The sequence below is a fragment of the Thunnus thynnus genome, chromosome 13 (assembly GCF_963924715.1).
Source record: "Thunnus thynnus chromosome 13, fThuThy2.1, whole genome shotgun sequence".
NCBI lineage: Eukaryota > Metazoa > Chordata > Actinopteri > Scombriformes > Scombridae > Thunnus > Thunnus thynnus.
In genome coordinates this window covers 13,262,909-13,284,599 of record NC_089529.1, presented here as the reverse complement: position 1 = coordinate 13,284,599, position 21,691 = coordinate 13,262,909, and the positions used below count along the sequence as shown (strand labels likewise).

At 40.0% G+C, this 21,691-nt stretch overlaps 2 protein-coding genes across 3 annotated transcripts; one reads left to right on the top strand and one right to left on the bottom strand.

Annotated features, from left to right (window-relative positions):
* The first annotated feature begins 3,367 nt into the window (after nucleotides 1-3,367).
* On the top strand, nucleotides 3,368-14,465 carry LOC137195592 (V-set and immunoglobulin domain-containing protein 10-like 2). The gene is made up of 12 exons (XM_067608091.1): nucleotides 3,368-3,711; nucleotides 5,012-5,365; nucleotides 6,589-6,864; nucleotides 9,330-9,605; nucleotides 10,567-10,854; nucleotides 10,971-11,228; nucleotides 11,313-11,603; nucleotides 11,707-12,066; nucleotides 13,141-13,263; nucleotides 13,360-13,384; nucleotides 13,475-13,575; nucleotides 13,990-14,465. The coding sequence occupies exons 1-12, from the start codon at nucleotides 3,645-3,647 to the stop codon at nucleotides 14,133-14,135; spliced, it is 2,565 nt and encodes an 854-aa protein (XP_067464192.1). The 5' UTR covers nucleotides 3,368-3,644; the 3' UTR covers nucleotides 14,136-14,465.
* Nucleotides 14,466-14,546: 81 nt separating this feature from the next.
* On the bottom strand, nucleotides 14,547-21,564 carry chek1 (checkpoint kinase 1). 2 transcript variants are annotated; one of them, XM_067608092.1, is made up of 14 exons: nucleotides 21,451-21,564; nucleotides 21,130-21,195; nucleotides 19,239-19,353; nucleotides 18,949-19,057; nucleotides 18,254-18,318; nucleotides 18,101-18,170; nucleotides 17,792-17,980; nucleotides 16,841-16,945; nucleotides 16,675-16,758; nucleotides 16,512-16,596; nucleotides 16,270-16,438; nucleotides 15,866-15,997; nucleotides 15,344-15,445; nucleotides 14,547-15,031 (listed from the first exon to the last, which is right to left on the bottom strand). In XM_067608092.1, exons 2-14 carry the CDS (start codon nucleotides 21,192-21,194, stop codon nucleotides 14,936-14,938), a joined length of 1,386 nt encoding a protein of 461 aa, XP_067464193.1. In that variant the 5' UTR covers nucleotide 21,195; nucleotides 21,451-21,564; the 3' UTR covers nucleotides 14,547-14,935. The 2 variants fall into 2 exon arrangements, with proteins under 2 accessions (XP_067464193.1, XP_067464194.1); XM_067608093.1 differs by lacking the exon at nucleotides 21,451-21,564 and adding an exon at nucleotides 21,368-21,423.
* Between the last annotated feature and the right edge of the window lie 127 nt (nucleotides 21,565-21,691).

Sequence of the window (21,691 nt, the reverse complement as noted above, 5' to 3'; positions counted from 1 at the left end):
ATGTCAGGTCATTACATTCATCAAAACAGAAGGATATGATGTAACAATCCTTCCCACTATCTCGGGAGAGCAGAGCACTTGAAGTTAAAGTAAAAGAGGTGAGTGGGCACTTCCAGTCACACCTGTTTTATTGAATTATCCCCTTCCCCTCCCCCACCACACATGCACAGACTTCCATGCACACTTAGGCTTAAACTCTTACAGCTTTAGCCAATTATTTCTAAGTTCAGTATTGGTCTCAACAACAACAAGATCTTGAGACAGCTGACCCTCAAAGACGACAAGACGGCTGATCCTTGACAAGACAAAGGAACAGCCACTTGGAACAAAAGAGTCTATGCTTATACTTACAAAATTACATAATGTTGGATTATTGCTTATCTGACTGCTACTCCAATTGGTTACAGCGTACATGATGAGCCAACAAGCTAATAATAATTGAGAGACAGAAACTTTGCCATTTGGAGCTCTTCATTGTTCACAGTTTAAGAACTACTTCATAATTTTGCTGAAGAGTATCTAAAGTAATACATAGTTACATAGATAAAACACAATAATGAAAGTCTTATATGGTTATCTACTATTTCCCAAAGGGTAAAAACCAATATGAAAGATTAAGAGAGAGTTAAAGTGTCTATAATCAATATTTTTTGCCATGCTAGTGATATGGTTCTAGTGATGGAAATGTGGGTTTGTCAGTCCTCCACTTTGAACCAGACCGAAATATCTTAACAACTATTGACTGGATTGTCTTGAAATTTTAGTAGTACTTATTTTTGTTCATCATAAAATGAGCATTATTTGTGGTAAATTGACCCACGACACTCCAGATATTACACATATTTTTCTTCAAAACATAAGATAAGAAAGATCTATGCTCCTCACCAAATTGCTCCCATCATCCAACACTCCCCACTTTAGTCTCTCAGGTCTGTCCAAATAGAAGCATTGCAAAGATTTGTTGTTGCACACTTTCACTTCAAACAGATGATGATCGGTGCGTTCACATTAAATTAGCTGGCAGCGATATGACATTTCCATCACGCCATCATTAATATTTTACACCCTACTGGCAAGTTAGTTTTGGGTTCTTTCCCATTACCAAGTACCACAGGCATGCCAGTACCTACATACACACAATACAACCAGAGCTGCCAAGTTTTGACTTCAGCTTGGCATGAGAGTTGTTCTGGGTGGGGGGTTGGAGGGGGCTGAAGAGACTAGGGATGTGCAGAGAGCCCAGTATTTGTATTGGTATCTGTAAATAATTTAAAATTATTTGAAATAAGCGTAACAATCCTGTTTTGGTTTTTCTCCCAGCTTTCATTGTTAAATTGTTTTGGAAACAATTAGAGAATTAAAAAAAAAAAAACCTCCATTGCAGAACCAATCCAAAGTCTTTAGAGCGGCCCTTCATTTTGAATCGGTGATATGCATGTTCACTATGGAGGAGAACGGGGGGGGGGGGGGACAGCATCATTTCCAGTAAGGCATGTCTTTTAAAAAATGTAAGGGGTGTAGGTCTGTTAGCAGTTGTACTTGCTGCCGTTTTAAGCAACTACCTTGCATTTAGAAGTAGGCGGGGAGATCTCTGATTGTCTGGTATTGCAAGACTACTCAGCCAAAGCTCAGCTCCGTCAGACACATGGACCTGCAGCTATCTATACATCCTTAACACAGAGACAAACAGCAGAGCAGATCAAAGCTTTGCTACTCTGTCTGTGCGCTGTCAGTGTCCTCTTTTTGCGCTGCAACATTATCAGTTATAAATTTGTTTTTCACTGCACGAGAAAATGAACGTGTGGTGTGAGAGTGTGTAAAAAAGTATGCGTTAAAGTTGGCAGCTACGTCTTAGATTCTGGTATTATAGTTTCAGTCAGTGCACCAGGTTGCCCTTTAAAGCTGCCTTTGTGTGCTGCTGAAATCCCTGACAATGAATCCCTAACTCCCCAAGTAAACTAGTAGCCGCAAATCCACTGCGTCCACTCTCATGGGGTGTTCATTGACCTTCCAGCTTTAATATTCAGCTTTTAGCTTCAGCGGCCAGCTCAGCTCATATCCTCTTGTCTTCAGCTGCACTGAGAGAGAGATTGAGAGAGTTGCAGTGTATTGTCTCCTGCTCTCTCCCTTATGTTTTTCTTTCTGTCTAACTTCCTGCTTTTTGTTGGATGAGATTTCTCTCCACTAAGCAGATAAATATGTCTGATAATGAAGCAAACAAACTTGTTCGCTGATGTCATGTTACTTGATGCTCAGAAGGGACTGTTGTATCGCCACCTGACGGTCAGACACTGAAACACAGTGTCCTTCTCACACAGTTATGCTCTCCAGGAAGGAAACCCAAAAAGTCATTCATGATTTAAAATGTGCTTGTGTTATGTAGGTCACACATAAAACAGTTTGATGTCAAATGAATTTCAAGTCTGTTCATATTTGCCTGTGCCATATTTTATTTTTTTCACTTTGAACACACGATATTCTTATAAAATACAGTTTATTCATGTGTATGTAAATATTAGCTCTATATCTTCCTATCTCAAGCGCCTATTATATTGTTCTTTTTATTTCACTTGATCGCCGTCTTATTTTTACACGGATATAACTGACAGAATGAAACCTCTTTGTTCAGAGTCTGTTCAGGTTCTGCTGCAATTCAGTCTCTGCCAAGTGAGGAAAACTGATCACTGTCCTGCATTCATTCATGACGCACATCTCCCATTACATACTCATGGTTCCACCTATTCTCTCTCTTTTATAAACTCATAAACTCACAGTGACAATCTTTAAAAACACTGAATAAGAATAACCCAGGGATCAGATGATGTGTATGTGCAGGATTTGCATATCATTGGGAGCAACTGAGCTCCCAGATCAATTTTGAATTTGGCCGTTTGTGTAGCGAATAAGATCTTTTTGTCCTTAAGCTGGCACTGAAATAGACAAAGGACAAACTCTAAGAAGATATAAATCCCTTTTTAATCCTTCTTTTTAGATCATGTGCATCCACTGTAGGGCTGCCTGGCTGCATGACACTTTAATTTTGTCCCACAACACCACAGTTTGAACAGGCTGGAAAAGTAAAATTTTGTACACTGCAAATCTAAAAAATGTTTGTGATATCAGTGTCAGTTATTGTCAGTGTTTTTTCCACTGAATTTGAGGATTTAAGTGCAGATTAAGGCCTGTGTGGAGGAATGTCCATGTTGAGACACTGGATGTCAGCCTATTAGTTAATGTGCAGGTGAGTGCATAAGTGCATGCGTGTGTTTGTGTGTGGAAGGTTAACCTGTCCGTTGATGAACCTGTCCTCCATAATAGATGAGCTCAGCAGCACCATGTTATTCTAGCCCTGCTAGAGAAAGAAAGAGGGATAGAGGGATAGAGGGATAGAGAGAAAGGAAAAACAAATGAATAATTGAGGCAAAATCAGTTTAGTGACCCTGCGTCTCCTTCCTACTCTCAGTGTAATGAAGTCAGTGCCTGCAACTGGATTCTCCAAGACACTTCTGGATCGGAGAGAGGGAAAGACAGGACCTCAAGTCTTTCATAGTCAGTTTTTGTGGTCCAAAAATTTTCCCTTTTGATCATCTCTACTACATTTTTCAGGGTAAAGAGATTGTTGGACTCAGGATCATCATGATACCATGGTGGCCCAACTGCTAGGGCTGGCCTTTCCATTTCTGCTTACCAGCCTGTTTGACTTATCATATGGTAAGGTTTTTCCAGTATCGTTAGATTTGTTTACACTGAGTTGCAGTTAAAAATTGGTCATCAATAGAACATGATTTGAATGGTTGATTTACACTTATGACAAATCAATATCACTGCTACGGCTGTATGGCTGCCCAAAAATTCTGTTATCTTTTATGGACTTGAATTAGTATCATCATATCATCATGTGATCACATTGTACAAATGTGAGCTTTTAAGAATAGCCCGATCAATACTGGATTTTTAAGGCTGATATTGATATTAATATATGAGAGTTTTAAAAAAACTGATTAAAATATATTGGCCAATATTCTTTTTTTAACATATACACATAACATAAACAATTTTGATATGGAGTACCTACATTAGTTTTTTAAAGAATTGCAACCAAGATATTTACCAAGCGGGTCGCTTAACAGTTGAAAAATAAATCTGCAATAGCTTTGGAAAAATGTAGTGGATACACCATTTCTAGTCATATTTGGCAGAGTGCTGGGATATGCTTCAGCCACTCAACACGTCTGCAAAAGATAAGCGGGGCTAGATGATAGATGGATTTTCTTACTAAAATTTCTTGTTACTTATCGGTCAAAATACATGCTGATTATCTGTGATGGGCTAGTATTGGCCAATATATTGGCATGGTTGGGCTTTAATTATAAGCAAATTTTAGGAAAATATAGCTTAGTTCCAGACCTTTGAATTGCCGCCCACTTGTTGAGTTCAGAGATAAAAGTACATAGTATGTATACAGTATCTGTATATGTGAATGAAGTGGAACAAAATGGCAGTTCAGTCTGCAGTGATGTAAGAAGTATTTTCTTATGTAAAAGTAACAACAACACAGTAGACTAGTAACTATACTACACTAGTAATTAACAGTACCTAACAATAACTAGTAACTAGTTGACCAATAAACGTAGTGGAGTAAAAATACTCCCTTCTGAAATGTAGTAAAGTGAAAGTATTTCACACAAATTTATTTTATATTGTGATATTTATTTCAACTATATCACCTAGTCCTAACTGTTAACCATACATGGTGAGTGAGAAGGGAACAGAGAAAGAGAATATGCAAGGAAGCAAAAGATGACAAATAGTTTTACTGTGACTGGAAAAATCATTTGAGTAATTTGATTACCTATTTTGAAATGCCCTATTAAACAATTACAGGGCGCCTGAAACTTACAGGGTAATCAATCTTGTAACTGAACACTGGAAGGGTAAACGACACCACCATCTCCTTTTCCTTCACATACGATGTTTGTGTGCATGTTTGTGTACCCTCTCCCTCCTCCAGCGGTGGAGATCAATCCCAACGGGGAGGTGGTGTACCGGGATACCAGTGTGTATGGTGTGGTGAACAAAGCTGTGATCCTGGAGTGCGGTTCCACCTCACCTGACATGTACATATGGAGCTTCACCAAGCCTGGTACTGAAGCTATAAAAGCGGTGGTGTATGATTTGGGGCCAGGACCGAGGATCCAGCAGCTCGCCCAGACGCTCGGACAGCTGACAGTCATCTCAAAAAGTGCTGCTGTGAGCATTGAGAAACTGCCTCTGGCTGCACAGGGCCTGTACACCTGCCAGGCCTTCTATGACATAGACAAGGAGCCCAAAGTCTACTACTACTACGTGCACCTCACTGTCCGGGGTAAGACCTCCTTCAAAGGGGTCATTTTTGATAAGAGTCCTTTAAATTAGTTTTTCAAAGTCACATTGGTTGACTTATCTGTCGATATATGCAATATGTGGTTATATCTGTGATAAGATCCAAATGATAGATAATATCGGCCCTACAGCACAACCTTTATGAGCATGTGTCTAACACATGCGACTAAATTAAAGGTTTTGAGTTGACCTAAGCTGCATAATGTCTGCATCTGTCGTTCTCGACACTAGTTCAGAAAGCTTAAAGACAATAACTTCCCAGTCATTTTACTTTGGGGTGATTTGTGGCGATTGTTTATGCTGTTTAAGTTTGAATCTGGAGAAAACAGGGTCAAAAATATGCAGATGTATAAAAATAAAATATTTGTTTCATTGCAACTCAAACTCTCTTTAAGATGCCTCAAGTTCCTTTAAATGCATCAGCTGTAGATGGCTGCATTTACTGGGCTGAGTTTGTATCACATATAACCAATGAACAAAGTAGAGACAGATCAGAGCTTGGCTGTGTTGCTGTTAAAGGATTTTCTTAGTTTGATATTTTGGGAAATGATTTACTTTCTTGCAAAGAATTAAATTAGTAAATTGTTATCACTCTTATGTCCGTCTGTTCAATATGAAGCTGGAACCAGTAGACAGTTAGCTTAGCTTAGCATAAAGACTGGAGCAGGGAGAAACAGCTAGCCTGGCTCAGTAAAAAGTTTTAAAAATCCACCAACCAGCATCTCTCAAGCTCACTAATTAACACGTTATATCTTTTTTTGTTTAGTCCATACAAAAACCAGAGTGTAAAAACATCAAGTTGTGGTTTTACGGGGAGTTATGTGAGGGAATATTTCTTGGCCGGGAGCAGTGACAAAAAGACTACCTGACAATTTGGGTTTAGTCTGCACAGGATGAAATTATATTGATGCTAATTCCAGTTTGTCAACACAACAGCATCACTGTGCAATCACAAATTTGTAGCCTATTTGTTGGCCAATATGTATTTTTCAAAGTTTTCAGAGTAAAATTAAGTAAAAGTGTGAAATAATGTTAAACAAATGCTTGAAAATGTTTCAGCCCTCTCTTAGCTCAGGGTCCTGGGTTAATTGTCTATAATTTTGCAGGGTACAGGTGTAAAAGTAATATGACCTGTCTGGATAAGACATTCATCTGCATTAGAGACAATAAAGAAACCTAAATGTTGTGTGACCTTGTCTTCAATAGTTCCGGTCACTAAGCCTTACCTCCTGGTGAGTGATGTATCACCAGTGGAGGGATCCACCATGTGGATGCGTTGCAATCTGGAAAATGGGACTGGACCGATCCAGTATGTGTGGCAACATGAAACCCGCAGTGGAAACATCTCAACCTTTGCACAGAGCAACACCAGCGTGGTCAACGTGACTGATGTCAACCGCAACCACACTGGCTGGTATCGCTGCGTGGTCAGCAACGCGGTCAACAGTGAGCAGTCCGACCGCATATGGCTGGATATCATCTGTGAGTAGAGGGGGTTTTGGGAGTTGTTTGGGTGTTCTAACATAATGAAATGATTTTTTATGGGACTACGAAGTATTTCCAAGGTAGGTGAACACCTTGGGAGACAGCTGGATCATCATCACGAGATCACGCGAGAATCCATCTACTCTTCAAGTTTTGCACTTGTGTCCGAATCAAGGCTAGTCCAGACCAATCAGTGTCCTATGAGGATTCTTGCGTGATCTTGTGATCTCATAAATCCAGCTGCCTCGCAAAGTAAGACAGTGATAGACAAATGGTTCATCCGATCACCTCCAAGTATGTTTTGAAAGTGTCTGCCCTTTTCCAAACAGTTTCCAAGGACGACCTCTCAGATGGTTCTGTGTAATAAACCATCTGGCACGTCAGGTTAGAAAAACACATAAAATAAATACAAAAAATGTGCAAGGTGAAACTTTTCATTAATGCAGACTGAAAGCACATTGATAACAGATGAATAAGAGCTTCTTATGTCCCGCATTCATAGAAACATTTAGCCAATTTCAAAAAGAAAAGCCCTGAAATGCCTCTTTAAAACATGGCAACAATTTAAGGTTACAGCCCTCAAAAAGCACTTACAGGGGATGAACAATTGACTTTTTATGCTTTGATGTCTTTTCCATCTGCTGTGAATCTTTTCTTTTCTTTGGCATTTGATGTGTGAGTAATCAATAATTTGCGAGCACATGCATCTTCAGCATTTGTCGTACTCAGAGAAAATGTCACCATGTAACTTGCTTTGAATGACAACTTTGACAAATCATTACTGTTTCATGTTTTAGTCATAGGTCAGCTTTTGTGGACAACTCTATACTTCCAATTTCCACTAATTAAAATTCCTTCTTGTCTTCTCTCTTGGCATTTGAAAAACATGTATTGTTTCTGCTTTGGCTTGTATTTCCAAAACCTGCTTCTTGTACTGTGTATGTCAAGAATTGAACTCCCACTGTCTAAATCTGAGACACAGAGGACACTGAGGTCATGTCCTCTGTACAACCTGTGGGGAGTTTATGTTATACAATTAAAAACTTACACATGATGGATATTTTAAAGGCTGATTTCTGTATTTTTATACTCAATATATTTCAATTTGACTTCTTTTTCAGCACTACAGTTATGATATAATAAGCTAATGTGACAGTCGGAAAATTCTGAATAAATCTGTTAGGAAACACAACAAATGCAGATTCTTCCATGTAGGTATTTTTCTTGTATAGTTTGAGTTCACTTGTCTCCTTAGATGAGAGAGGAAATCGATCCAAAGTTATTCTGAGTTATAACTTTCTTCCTATGATTAAACAGTTAACCTCTTGGGAATAGTGTCTTCCAGGATGGCAATGCCCCAAACGACAGGGTACAAGGGGTCAATTAATAGCTTGATTAGTATTAAAATAATGTGAATCAAGTACTATGAGATCATCAGACTCAACCCAACGCCTTTTGGAGATGTTGAACAGACAGCTCTCTCCACCAGCACCATCAACAACACCAAATGAGGAAACATCTTTTGGAAAAGTGATGTTCATTCCCCCAGCAGAGTTTCAGAACCTTGTTAAATCTAGGGCAAGGAGCATGTTATACTGCCAAGGTGGGAACTGGACAGAAAAAGGTTCTGTAAATGTGGAGTTGGGGGGGAACCTTTGTACTTTCCTCACATACTCACCTCATAGCTCTTAAATCTTAAGTGCACCAAAGGGAAATTACAAAGCACACAGCAATGTCAGGTCAGAAAAAGGGAATCTCTTGCATGGAATAGGATTGCTCAAATACTGGCCCATGAAAGAGCACATCTGGAGTAGGGCTGCAACTAATGATTGTTTTCATTATTGATTAATCTACCAATTATTTTCTCAATTAATCGATGAATCATTTAGTCTATAAAATGTCCGAAAATTGTGGACAATGCACAATTCCCAAAGTCCAAGGTGACATCTTCAAGTGTCTTGTTTTGTCCGGCCAACAGTCCAAACCCCAAATATATTCAGTTTACTATCGTATAATACAAGAAAAGCAGAAAATATACACATTTAAGAGGCAGGAACCCATGAATTTTTGCCATTTCTGCTTGCAAAAAATACCTTAAACGAGTAATCGATTATCAAAATTGTTCTCAATTAATTTTCTGCCAATCGACTGATCCATTAATCAGCTCATTGTTGCAGCTCTAATCTGATCAAAGGAGAGCAATCAGCTATCAGGACAGAAGAAAAAGACTATACACAACACACGGTGTCTCTTGACAGAGCAATAAAGTTGTTCTGGCAGCTTGTGGTGGAACAAGAGCTTACTCTGTTGCTTTCATCTGAAGGTTTACTGTTTTTGATTTTTTCATCGTCAGCCTGTTTATATGGTCCAGCTTTATCAGATGAACTTGATGTTGCTCAGCTGTGCACAGTATGTAACAGTTCCATCATAATTTGTTGAGTGTCCGTGTCCTTTCTCCCCAGTTGGCCCGGACATTCCTCAGATAGACGTGACTCCGTACACTCTGACAGAGCGAGGCTACTCGGCCCTGGAGAGAGAGACTGTTTCTTTACTGTGTCAAGCCCAGTCCAACCCTCCCAGTCAGTACGTCTGGTTCTACAACAACTCGCAGGTCTACACCGGGCCACAGCTCACCATCACCAAGATCCTCCGCATGCACACCGGCGACTACGCCTGCTTGGCACAGAACACCTACCTCAATACACGCTCCAAAAAAACCATCAGCCTGACTGTCTACTGTGAGTGTGCTCTCTGACCTTTGACCTTGGATGATGCCATCAGCCTTCCCAATCTTTTGTTGACCTCACACACTCCTCACCTGTAGTCTGCTGTCTTGGTACTGCAAATGGCAAGGAGTGTAAAAAACAAAAAATGTGAATAAAACATTCAGCTTTGACATTTACAGTACAAGACAAAGAAAAGACAAATAGAGGATCTTAATCACCTTTCATTCCATCTTTATTAACACTGAATCACTTAAAAATAACTCCTCGATCATTTTACTTTCAGTTGAACTTCTCCTGTTTTCAGCAGTTTAAAGCTCCTTCATCTCATCTGTTTTCCTGTGTTAAACATTCTCACTCCATTCATTACATCATCTCTTAAATTTCCAGCACTTTATACTCACTAAGACTTCCAAAACAAACCAAAAGCTTGCAAATGCACTCATAGGCTTATACACACACACACACACACACACACACACACACACAGCAGAGTGTGGAAGCGCTCCAGACCAATTCTACTGTTCGGACCATCCGGGAAGTTGATGGGACTCTTTGGCAGGTACCTCGCTGTGATGTCACAGCCATGGCAAGTGTTGGTTGGCTAGAAGGCCAGTGCTTGTCATTCTGCTCTCCTGTTTGGTTTTACTGAGTTTGAGCATTTTCTGCCAGGTCATGTGTCTAAAAAGCATACATTACCCAAAAAGGATAGAGAGCGTCCACATTAGGAAAGACTTTGGGTTTGAAGCTCTGATTTGACAATCATCTGTTACTCAGCTCTAGCATAAGAAAAGGGTGCAAATAAAAAAATGAAGATAGAGATGAAAAGCATATTTCTTTTTCTATAATGTGATAATGATTCATACCCAATATCCTAAATACTGTAGCCACACAGGCATGTTCTCTGGTCCTGATGACCTCCCGTAACCCCATTTTGCACATCACTGCCTCGTTACGCTGTATCTTATCCCCACAGATCCACCTGATGGCTCCCCTTCCTGCTCTGTGGAGCCGGCTCTGAATCACACCTCCCTGAGACTGCACTGCTCCTGGTCTGGTGGATTCCCCTCTGCCTCCCTCCACTGGACCAGAGATCTGAAACGTGTGAGACAAAATGATACCAACACGGGGCAGCAAGCAAATCCCCTGACCAACACTGCCATCTTGCTGCCGTCTGAAGGCCTGACTTCCAACAATAGCTTGTTTACGTGCATGGGCTCCCACCCTGCGCTCAAACAGTCGACAGAGTGCAGCACACACACGTGTGAGTGTAGAAATTAAAACAAAGCACAGTTAAAAAACTCCAGACAAGAGAAACAGAAGGTTTTATATGCTGTTATCCAAACCTCTCACATCTCACTTCAATCTCTTCTCCACCAGATGTTCCCCCTGCAGAGCCGGTGTGTTCTGCCTATGTGACTAATAACAAGCAGTACCTGATGCTGTCCTGCTCCTGGGATGGAGGGGCCCCGAAAGCCTTGGTGTGGTGGGAGGGCCCAGGTGGCCAGGGCAAGGGCGGGGAAGAGAACTCCAACATCCTGATCCTTCGCTACGGCACTGCCCACAGTGAGAAACCCTACACCTGCCATGCTAAACATCCACTTCTGGTCCAAACCAAGACCTGCAGGCTCACACTGGGTTAGTGCTCATCGCCAAACAAACTTTACAAGAAGTAGCAGATATAATTTGGTCATTACATATACATTCACTTGTCCCCTGTAGAGGCCCCTGTGTTGCTGACTCAGCGCAGAGTTGTGTCTGTATATGAAGGGAGTGACGTCCAGCTCACCTGCAACCTGAGAGCCAACTATCTTCCTGTCAGTGAAATAACCTGGTTTAACAATCAGGGTATAGGCGTGGAGGATACATCCAAGTACACACTGCTGCGAACATCTGCATGGGCCAATCTGACTGTGCGAGACACAGAGGAGACTCAAGACAGTGGCGAGTACAGGTGCTCCACTTCCAACGCAGTGGGAGGAACTGAAATCAATGTCACATTAGTGGTCAAGAGTAAGAAATTGTTTTATTTTTCCCTTCATATCTATTGTCTTCCCAACAGGATTGTTCGGCTCACGCACAAGCGCATCTTTCTGTTCGTCTGTCTCTTTCTCAGGGCACCCCATGCCACCCAACACAACCCTGGTCAAAGTGACATACAACAGCCGAAAGCGTAACGAGGTGGAGCTTGAGTGGCAGATAGAGAACCAAGCAGAGAAAGGAGGCAGCTGGACGGGTTTTATCCTGGAGCACATGTGGGTGTCAGAGCGGCCAGGGAGGAGAGGCAGCAGCAATGATTCAAAGAAGGAGACGGAGGAAAGAATTGGCACCCCAGTCTGGTACCGAAACATCATCCAGGACCCGGAGGTCAGAAGCCATACAGTAGGGAGCCTGACACCGACTGTTACCTACCAGTTCCGCATCACATCTCTCAACCACCGCACTGTCGGACACCCTTCAGCAGCAAAGAGTCCAGGTACAGTAAGTAAACAGCAACATGTGGTTATATATGCAGCTGTTGTCAGAGAGCTGAGGACAGAGAGGGGCTTGAGTGAGGGACATCTAATCAAACAGAATGATAAAAAAGAAAATGGGAAAAGGCAGGAGAAACAAATAATAATGTAAAATTTCAAAAGGCGACAGGTGAGTTAGGTGACATTGTTGATGCCGGTGCTTTTCTGTGATTGCTGATACGATGATTAATACTCTAGTGACAGTCTAACATTTTTGTTTTTCTTTTTTTTGTTATCCACTTAGGTGAAAGACTCACACACAAACAAAAAAATGCATACAAACATTTACACACACCTCACTGCTTCACACTTTCCTTTCTTTACCTTCTTCCCTGTGCCTTACCTTTCTCTAACTGGCCCTGTGTGCTTCTTGTAAATTATTGTGTCAACTGTACCATGTGTAGTAGGATTTGACTGCCCTAAAGCCAGGTGATTGTTCAGGGTGCAGAAAGACTTGTAAGTCAAGGGTCAGGATAGGCCAGTGGTTCTCAACCCATCTACTGTCAAAGTAGCGCACAGAAGCTCAAATAAATAGAGTTTACTTTAAAGTGCGCTAATGTAACTGTGGCCAAAAGTGAACAGTAAATGCTAAAATGTAGTTTAATAGTAGCATAAGTAGAGTCATAAATCAGCCAGCTGGCTCAGTAATGGTTACACAGCAATACTATAGTTTGCCAGCATTAGCAAAACCACTGATTGTACTGAATTGAGCAAAGGTGCGTTTTATTGTTCATGAATTCAACTTTTTATTTGTAAGAGGAAGAATGTATTTTTTTCTTCTTTTAAAAGTTACATACATCGCTCTAACATTATGATTTTTGACGACCAAATGAACAAGCACTCGAAAAGATTGTGTTCTGGCTTTCACAGTGAGCGTCTCCAAACAATTATGAGTTCTACAGATTTCATTCATCAACTTTGGTTGAGAACCACTGCAAGACGACCCCTCCCAGAGTAAAAACTAATCAATGGACGCTAACTAAGTGTTTTTTTTAAAAGTGTACTATTTTGCAATGTGTAACTATGATGTGTTGCAGCTGAACCACGCTTCAATGCCTATCCCGCTGTGATCGGAGCAGCTATAGGGGGGATGCTCTTTGCAGCCATTGTCACGGCGCTGCTGCTCGTGTACATAATCCGCAACCGCAACAACAATCCTCGTGAGTCCTGCACACAAACACCAACATCCTACTGATTTATATAACTGATCCATTGTCAGATTATATAACATTAATGTTCTCTGCTGCTTCCCACAGGGCTACATGACATGCTGTTTGGCTTGTGAGTATATCTGTGTATAATGATATTTAATTACAGCCAATTATATGTATAGATAAGCCAATAAAATGTTTCTTCTCTTGGTGCATCCAGGCAGCACAGCCAGTCGAGGGAAAACATCAACTTCCCAGAGGACGAGGTAGTTGGCGGGTCAGATGGAGGAATAGAGGAGATTGGTGGATTATCTAGTCCAGGCAAGATGAACCCACATCCACAAAAGTTCATGCAAACCTTAAAATTGATGTTTTAAATATTTAGGACATTTCAGTGTCTTTAAATTTGGTCTTTTTTGTGAAACTGATGGAAACTGAAATGTTTTTCTGAGGGGAAATTTTACAACTGACCTTTTTGCAAGATGTGAAACCCTGTGTTACACAAATATCTAGTGATGAATGTATGTTTACAATGAAAGCACACCAATGCAGGTGTTTGCATTTCTGTTCGATTAGACCTCTGCTCAGGTTGAAGTTGGGCGGAGCTATGCTGAAATCCTATGAGGTCACCAAACTTAACTACCAATCGGGATGGTAGCAGCGTAAAACCTAGCCAACGTAAAAATCATATCGCTCATGTATCTGATTCTGAACCTTGACGCTGGTCTTTTCCAGGTCCAACTATGGCTTTACCCCGGGCATCTTCACCCTTAACCACGTCACCCCCAAGTGCCCCTCCCACCATCAGCCAAGCCCCTCCCCCTGGAGATGATGACGAGCCTGTCAGCGTCACCATCACTGTCAAGGCCACAGGCTCCTAGTCACATATATCACAGACTCCTTCATTCAGCAAAAAGTTTTTGTAGACTGTTTCAAAGTTCATCATCAATTAGTGCAGCCTTCAACATAGATCTTAATAACAGTAACAGTTCAAAGCTCTCCTCATAGATCTTTACCTACATAACTTAAGGGATTACTGGTCATTGATTTCTACATTAAATGATGTGTGCTGTCCAGCCAACATGAGTTTTTTCCTTTTTTAATAGAACATCTTTTCGTTCTACAGAGCTTTAACAGCTTCTAGTATTTCCTTGTCTTTTTTTGCATAGAGGTGAATTTACACATGGCACACTGGCAAAAATTAATCTCACCTCATATCTAACCCTAAAATTAGCGTTTTCTGAGGTCACCATTATATACCTAATTTACAGCACAACATTTCACATACAATGTTGGTCTTTTAATAGTTTATTCAAGACTTTGGACTGTATCATGTCAAGCATAATCAGAACAAATCAGTCTTCTCAAAAGGCAGAATATGGACACACACACTGATTGGACCTTTGACCATGTTGATATTCTCACTAAAAAATAAACATAATGATGTGATTGAGATGTGAAATCAGCACTGGCTTTTAAAAAAGTCAGCCTTCTTGACATCTAGCACTTAACTGGTTCTCACAAGGACACGAGTACAAGAAAACAAGAGCCAAAAGCAGAACACATTTAAAACAACACAACAGCTAAATATATATATACAGTTTGTTTGTTTTTTTTACTCCAGATTCCAGATCAGTTCATGATCATTTGTAGACACCGGAAGCTGAGAGGGTGATGCAGCTCATGTGATGGGGAGTAAAATCTTCTGGGTGCTGATGATGTCACCCAGCTTTTGCTTTATCCTCACAAACAGACGCTTGAACTCCAGACCGTCACCCTGGAAATGTAGAGACACAAGTCAGCATCTCCCTCAAGACAACATGCTCTCACACAATGAGCTAAATGTGCTCTACTCATTAGATGGTCGGCAAAGGGATGATTCACACAGGTTAACGCCAGCTTTATGTGCTTTCAAATGACAGACTTTTCCTTTGGTGCCATAAATCAATCTCCTTCTGTGCTGTAGAGCACTTTACAGATACACAAGAGGAAGCTGCCAATCGTTGTGCCAATTGCCTCAGTTGTTAGTAGTAATGGTTTATTCATGATAAAAACACAAGATATACAATTTTCAACTGGAAAAACCCACCTTAGACAGTCTGAAGTCCAGCAGCACTCTCTGATCCATCTCTAACAAATGGACTTTGAAGATGAGTTTGTTGTTGCGTTTGTCCAGTGTGCTCACTGTCACCTGTCACCGTAAAGGGTATAGTTCAACAACATGCATGAAATTCCCTACTTCTAATTTATATTTGACTGCCAACACATATTCTTTCGGTGCTCTTATCAATTTTAAAATCAAGATCTTCCTCCCATTTTCTATATGAGTAAACTTCATGACCAATAAGACTCAGATTTGTATCGATATGAGATATCAGCCCATTTAGCTCAGACTTATCAAATGACAAATCATCCAATGGTAACAGAAACATGATAAATTCCCTCCCATATTCTGAATTAATGTTGTCTGATTTGACAGAACTTGAAAAAAAAAGTGTCAGTAACAAACCATCTTTAAAGGCAAATGATCCAAAAATTGTTCTTCATAGAGGTCCCCAAATACTGAAATGCTTATACCAGAATAGTCTTGAATACTTGAGTACAGACATACCTGTTTCGTGCAGGTGAGTTTGAAGCCAAGTCCAAGGTTGTTGCAGACGTCTTTCAGGGCAGAGAGGGAGGATTCAGCGTTTACGGTGGTGAAGAAACGCGTCATTCTTCGCACTAATCTCTGAAACGGCGTCTACACAGTAAGAAGAGATTAAAATTACAGGATTATTGGCATTGGTGTAGCAAGTAAAACTGGATTTAAGAAAAAAACATTTGGATTAAAAGACAATTGGAAATAATTTAAAAAAAAAAAAAAAAAAAACAGTTGACAGGACAAAAAGAAAAAAAACATTCATGGCTACTCTTTTGTAAAAAATGAAACCTGAGAATGTGTTGCAGAAAATTGACACATATTGTTAGATTTATTATTACAACAAATAAACAGCATGTGAGTATGTGAATTACCTGACTGGCTCCCGGTGTGCCCACTAGCTGACTACCCAGCAACATGTGCTCAGGCTTGGTCGGCTGGGAGAAGCTGACTTGACCGTCAGTTTGACCGATTAACAACATGGCCTCCCAGCCGCCTGCTGCAAGATCAGGCTGGGAGCTGGAGAACTGCATCCTATCATCACTACAGAAAGAGGAAGGTGTGTTACATAAGCACAAATACACCGGTGACTTAAAAACAGACACAAAGTTATCACCTGCTGGCTCGGGAAATGAGTTCTACATCAGATCGGAGCTGTTTGTTCCCCGTTGAGCCCAGAGAAGCTGGTGGTTGCTTTACACCTGCAGAAACACACAGACATCAGTCCAGTAAACATTAAACTCACATGTTGAATTGATTAAACTGATTTGGGGACTTGCCTTGAGTGAACCAGCGGTCTTTCTGTATTCCTGCAATGTCGATGCGTGTGTCCGGACTGGCCAGCAGTAACTTGGACAACAAACCTGGAGACAGAAGTGGTGAGAGATGTTAATTCAAGTTTTAAGACAGGGGATGAAAATGCAGTTTTTAAACTTTGGGACTTACTAAGAGGCATTGGTTGTATTTTCTTCCAAGGAGGTAGGTACGTTTTCTTCTGGAGCCAATCTGAATACTCTTGACAGCTCTCAGAGGGCTGGTCCCACGGCAACTCTGAAAAAGAAGCAACGCAAAATGTTTCTACACATACAGACTATACAGACTTTATCAAAGCGTCTGATGCATGACAACGCTGCTGCAATGCCTGAAGGCACAAAAACAAGAAACAGCCCAAGACAGAATACATTTTAATTTACTAACAATACAACTGGCATCCTAATAATAACACAACATGATAATTATTGTATTTTTACAAATAATAGTTATGAGGAGCTGATTTGGAACCAGCCTGGTTATTCATCATATGTTATGTATGTCAATAATATATTATGAAAACAAAAGACCAGAAGAAGAATCATGTCTCTGCTTTTCAGATTTTGTTTCTACTCACCACTGTTTGGTATGTTTTGAGACAAAGAAAAGCAGCATATTCTCACAATTGAAAAGCTGAAACTGGTGAATGTTTGGCATTTTTTCTTAAAATACCAAATGATTTATAAATGATCAAAATAATTGCCAATTATTTTTCTTTCGACACTGTAATCATTTAATCGACACATCGTCTCAGCTCTAGAACGTACAATAGTTTGCCCTGAAATACGATCATTGTCTCTGTATGATTATTTGGTTTTAGGCGTGCTGGACAATGTCAACGTTACCTCCTTTACAAGACAATAGTTGGTGAAAAAAGTGGTGCATTTATGAACAAGATTTCGAATGGTTACAGTCCACAGTGCTCATAAAATAAGCAGTATATATTTTACAACACACTCACTAAGTTTCAAAAATTGATTGAATCTGACAGTCTCTGCAAAAACTGAGCATAAAAACCATCACAATACAAAGTATATATTATATTGTATTGTGTCCGCACCCTGTTAACAGACTCTGTGACCCTACCTCCAGCCAACATGGCAGCGAGGACAATCCCACAAGCCCAGATGTCTGCAGGCTGAGCTTTGTACTCTGTTTGGCTGAGAAGCTCCGGAGCCACGTAGGGAAGAGTCCCACAGAGTCGATTCAGAAGACGCTCTCGTCCTTTGAAACGAAACATAGTCGCCAGGCCAAAATCTGTCAGCTTCAGGTTATCTAAAAAGGTTAAAAAAAAAAATTAAAAATAAAAGAAACGACAGCAGACGATGGTTATAATAAATGCAAACCAACATTCAACAACCAACAACACTTAAACACCCCCACATATTTCTTCACCTTTGTCATCCAACAAAATATTCTCTGGCTTTATGTCTCTGTGGGTGATGCCAACACCGTGGAGATACTCCTGCAAGAGGTGCAAATGACAATTTAATAAGAGCAGAAGCAGGCGCGAAACGTCACATCCACACACACACGTGCTTCACTCACCACAGCCCCGATGAGCTGCTGGAAAAATCTGTGAGCGTCTTTCTCTGCCATCCCCACATCAGGCTCTAAAAGGAGAGATTACTTTTTTAAAAAACAACCTAAAATATCAGCAATCAACAGGTCATGTCATCCACTGCAAATGTTATTTTTCCACTTAGGTTATGTAAATCAATTTTTATTTAAAGAGCAAAACACAGAGAAAACACAAAAATCAGAGGCTGTTTCCATCCAACAGTCAAGTGAATTTTAAATAAAATGTATGCAAAAAAACTAAATACAAATTAGTCATTATTTAAATTATCATCCACAGTAATTAACAGTTGATTTGAATGACAACTGCCTACTAGCAGTAGTTGAATCAGAAAAAGAGACATTTCCTTGTCAAATACATGTTCATTATTCATAACAAAAACAAAAATCCCCTCAAGTAAACACAGACTTCTTTGAAAGGCTGTTTTCTTTTCTAATCCCCTCTTTTATATGCTATCATTGTACAGCTGTCCATGCTGCAAAGCCAAGTGAAGACATTTTTTAAAAGTTTGCTATCACTGGTGAGTTTTATTTAACACTCGACGACTGACACGTTTAAAGAGAAGATTGAAAGATGAAGTCGTACATTTGTGCCTTCAGTCATTGCCCGTCACAGCCTACTAGAGAGAAGTCTTATGTTTACCACCCGCTGTTGTGCATCTCACCTATTCGGTCGAACAGCTCTCCTCCGGTGCAGTACTCCAGGAAGAGGTACACAGTTGGTCCTTCTTTCCGATGGCCAAAAAAACGTACGATGTTGGGGTGGTTGAGCATCTAGCAAAAAGAAGTAAACAGTGCACACATCAAGACACAAGTGTGTTCTCAGCCATGTTTTGGTGTAAATGAAATATGTATAAATTAAACTCTGAAAAGCAATTAAAAAGTCATAAATGATGGTGATGGACAGCCAGGCAACTTCAGGTTATACTAACTGTACTGAAGGTGACTGACCTACCTTATGGATGCAGACCTCCTTCTTGACATTTTCAGCGCACTCTTTAGCCTGAGAGGTATCGATCACCTTCACTGCTACCGCCTCCTCAGTCTGTCTGTTCACCAGCAGCCTCACTCTGACAACATGAAGAGACGGATTAGAGCACGGAAGAAGACGAAATACAGAGGTGAACAAAAGTGAGAGGACTAATACAGGCTGTGATGAAGATGGGCTGGAAGTAGAGCTGCAATGATCAGTGGATTTATTGGCAACGATTTTCATCGAATAATCGGTTCAAGGTATTTTTGACCAAAAATGGAAAAAAAAGTTTCACTGGTTCCAGCTTTCAAAATGTGAATATTTTCTGGTTTTCATAGGCCTCTATGATAATAAACTGATCACCTTTGGGTTTGGGACTATGGTCGGACAAAACAAGAACTTCTAAAGATTCATAATGGGCTCTGGGAACTTGAGATGGACATTTTTTACAATTAACTGACATTTTCTGAGACACACAAATAGTGCAGGCGTACATGTTTGTCTTAAATGATCTGAGGGTGATGTGATGAGGTGCAGATGAAATATAAGGTGAGAGATGGAATCTTTTAGTAAAACATTGTTTGTTTAGGTTGAATTGCACTGATGATGTGATTTATTTGCATTTACACAGAGCTTTGTAAAATACCAATCAAAGGAGCATTTACAAATGTAATAATGATTAATCATCTTTTAATTAATTCTATCATTCTTTTAACTTACACAGGAGTCAACGTTTTATTTGCTGTTAATATTTTTTTATTTTATCCTTGATTTGTGACACACCTTGCAAAGTCGATTTAAATATGCACACTACAAACTAATCATTAATTACATTTCTGAGATATCACTGCTGATGATGGTTTACAGGTCCATGTGATGAATTAATGATATGAATGATATCTATAAAGAGCCGCACAGTCACGTCTAATGACAGCTGTTATGGTTGTTGGAGAACCTCGCTGATGGAGTCCAATCTGGAGCAGGCAGAATATTGATATAAAAACGTCTGGTTAAGGGTGTGTCTTCATCCATTTATGGCTAATTTAGAGTTTTATAAAACAGAACCACGTGTATGCACAGCTTTATAAATCTGACAAAAAGATACGTATGAATATTTCTGGCTTTGTGCGTACAGACAGTTTTATGCATCTGGCCCCTGGATGTTTAAAATACATCACTTGTGTTTAGGACTGCAACTAACCTTTATTTTTATTATCAATTCATCTCCAGATTATTTTCTCAATTAATCAATGAATACCTGTTAGAATTTCCCAGAGTTCAAGGTAACATATTTAAATGTCCTGTTTTGTAAAACCAAGAGTTCAAAACCCTAATATTCAGTTTACTGTCATTCATGAGAGAAAAGCATGAAATCTTCAGATTTGAGATGATGAAACCAGAGAATTTCTCACATTTTTGCTTAAAGTGACTAAAATCATTATCACATTTCCAAAATAGTAGCTGATTTATAATATGTTGATCGACTAATCGTTGCAACTCCACTTGTGTTACAAAACTGTAGATGAAAAGAGGCTCTTGTGTTTCACCTTCTGTTTTAATGTGCATGTTTATCTTTTTCACATCGCAGATTAGCACGTAGCTCTTTTGTTTTTAATGTATCCAAAGCTTACTTTGCTTGTTTTTCCAACTTAAATCCTGTTCTGAGCAGAAATGTGCTCTTCTAGTCTTTTGTGACTTTGCTCACCAGATGAATATTTCTGGCATATCAACTCAGCTTCCTGTAGCATAGCAGTTTATCAAGAGGATACCTGGTTACAACTGTGTGTGTTAAAGTGGCTGGAGATTCACTGCTGTCTGAAGGACAAAGTGATGGCTGTGAATGATGGTGATAATAATGAAGAAGCATTCATACTCTCCATAAGCTCCTTCTCCCAGAGTCTGAACAAGGTCCCAGTCCTGCACAAAAGGTACCGCCATGCTAAAGACAGAAAACACAGTCTGTCACAGAAAAACACACATTTCAAGGCTAATATTTACTCGTACCTATTATTTAATGACTTCTCTCAATACTGTCACCTCTAAACAGTGTCTGTCCATCTAAGATAAACTACTTTACCTGTCAACAGCGCTGTTAAATGTCATTAACTTACATGGCGTACTACGATAAACAAAAACAGAAAAAACCCGGTGAAAAGCAGACTGTTGTTGACTTGTAGTTAGTTGGTTATCTTACCTGCACAGCCTCCCTCAGCCCGCAAAAAATAGTTAAACTTTTACATGTGTTTGACACAGTGACTGCAGTGAATTTGGCACAAATTTGGCGCGTTAACTTCCGTCATGTTCGTCATTTCCGCTTCTTCTTCACGTCCTCTGTGCGTCCTACGTCATCGCGTCCTGTTGCCAAACATGTTGAAAATCACATTTTCTAGACTTTTTATTTTTCTCCATGAATGACTAATGTTATATTATGACAT

Excerpts from the sequence above, each read along its gene's own strand:
- LOC137195592 (XM_067608091.1), top strand. The coding sequence starts at position 3,645 with ATGGTGGCCCAACTGCTAGGGCTGGCCTTTCCATTTCTGCTTACCAGC. Across the intron at positions 11,604-11,706 it reads TGTCACATTAGTGGTCAAGA|GGCACCCCATGCCACCCAAC; the intron begins GTAAGAAATTGT and ends TCTCTTTCTCAG. Across the intron at positions 13,576-13,989 it reads TGGTGGATTATCTAGTCCAG|GTCCAACTATGGCTTTACCC; the intron begins GCAAGATGAACC and ends GGTCTTTTCCAG.
- chek1 (XM_067608092.1), bottom strand. The coding sequence starts at position 21,194 with ATGGCGGTACCTTTTGTGCAGGACTGGGACCTTGTTCAGACTCTGGGA. Across the intron at positions 16,439-16,511 it reads CTCATTTCCCGAGCCAGCAG|TGATGATAGGATGCAGTTCT; the intron begins GTGATAACTTTG and ends CTCTTTCTGTAG. Across the intron at positions 15,446-15,865 it reads AACTCACCTGCACGAAACAG|GTGACAGTGAGCACACTGGA; the intron begins GTATGTCTGTAC and ends TTACGGTGACAG.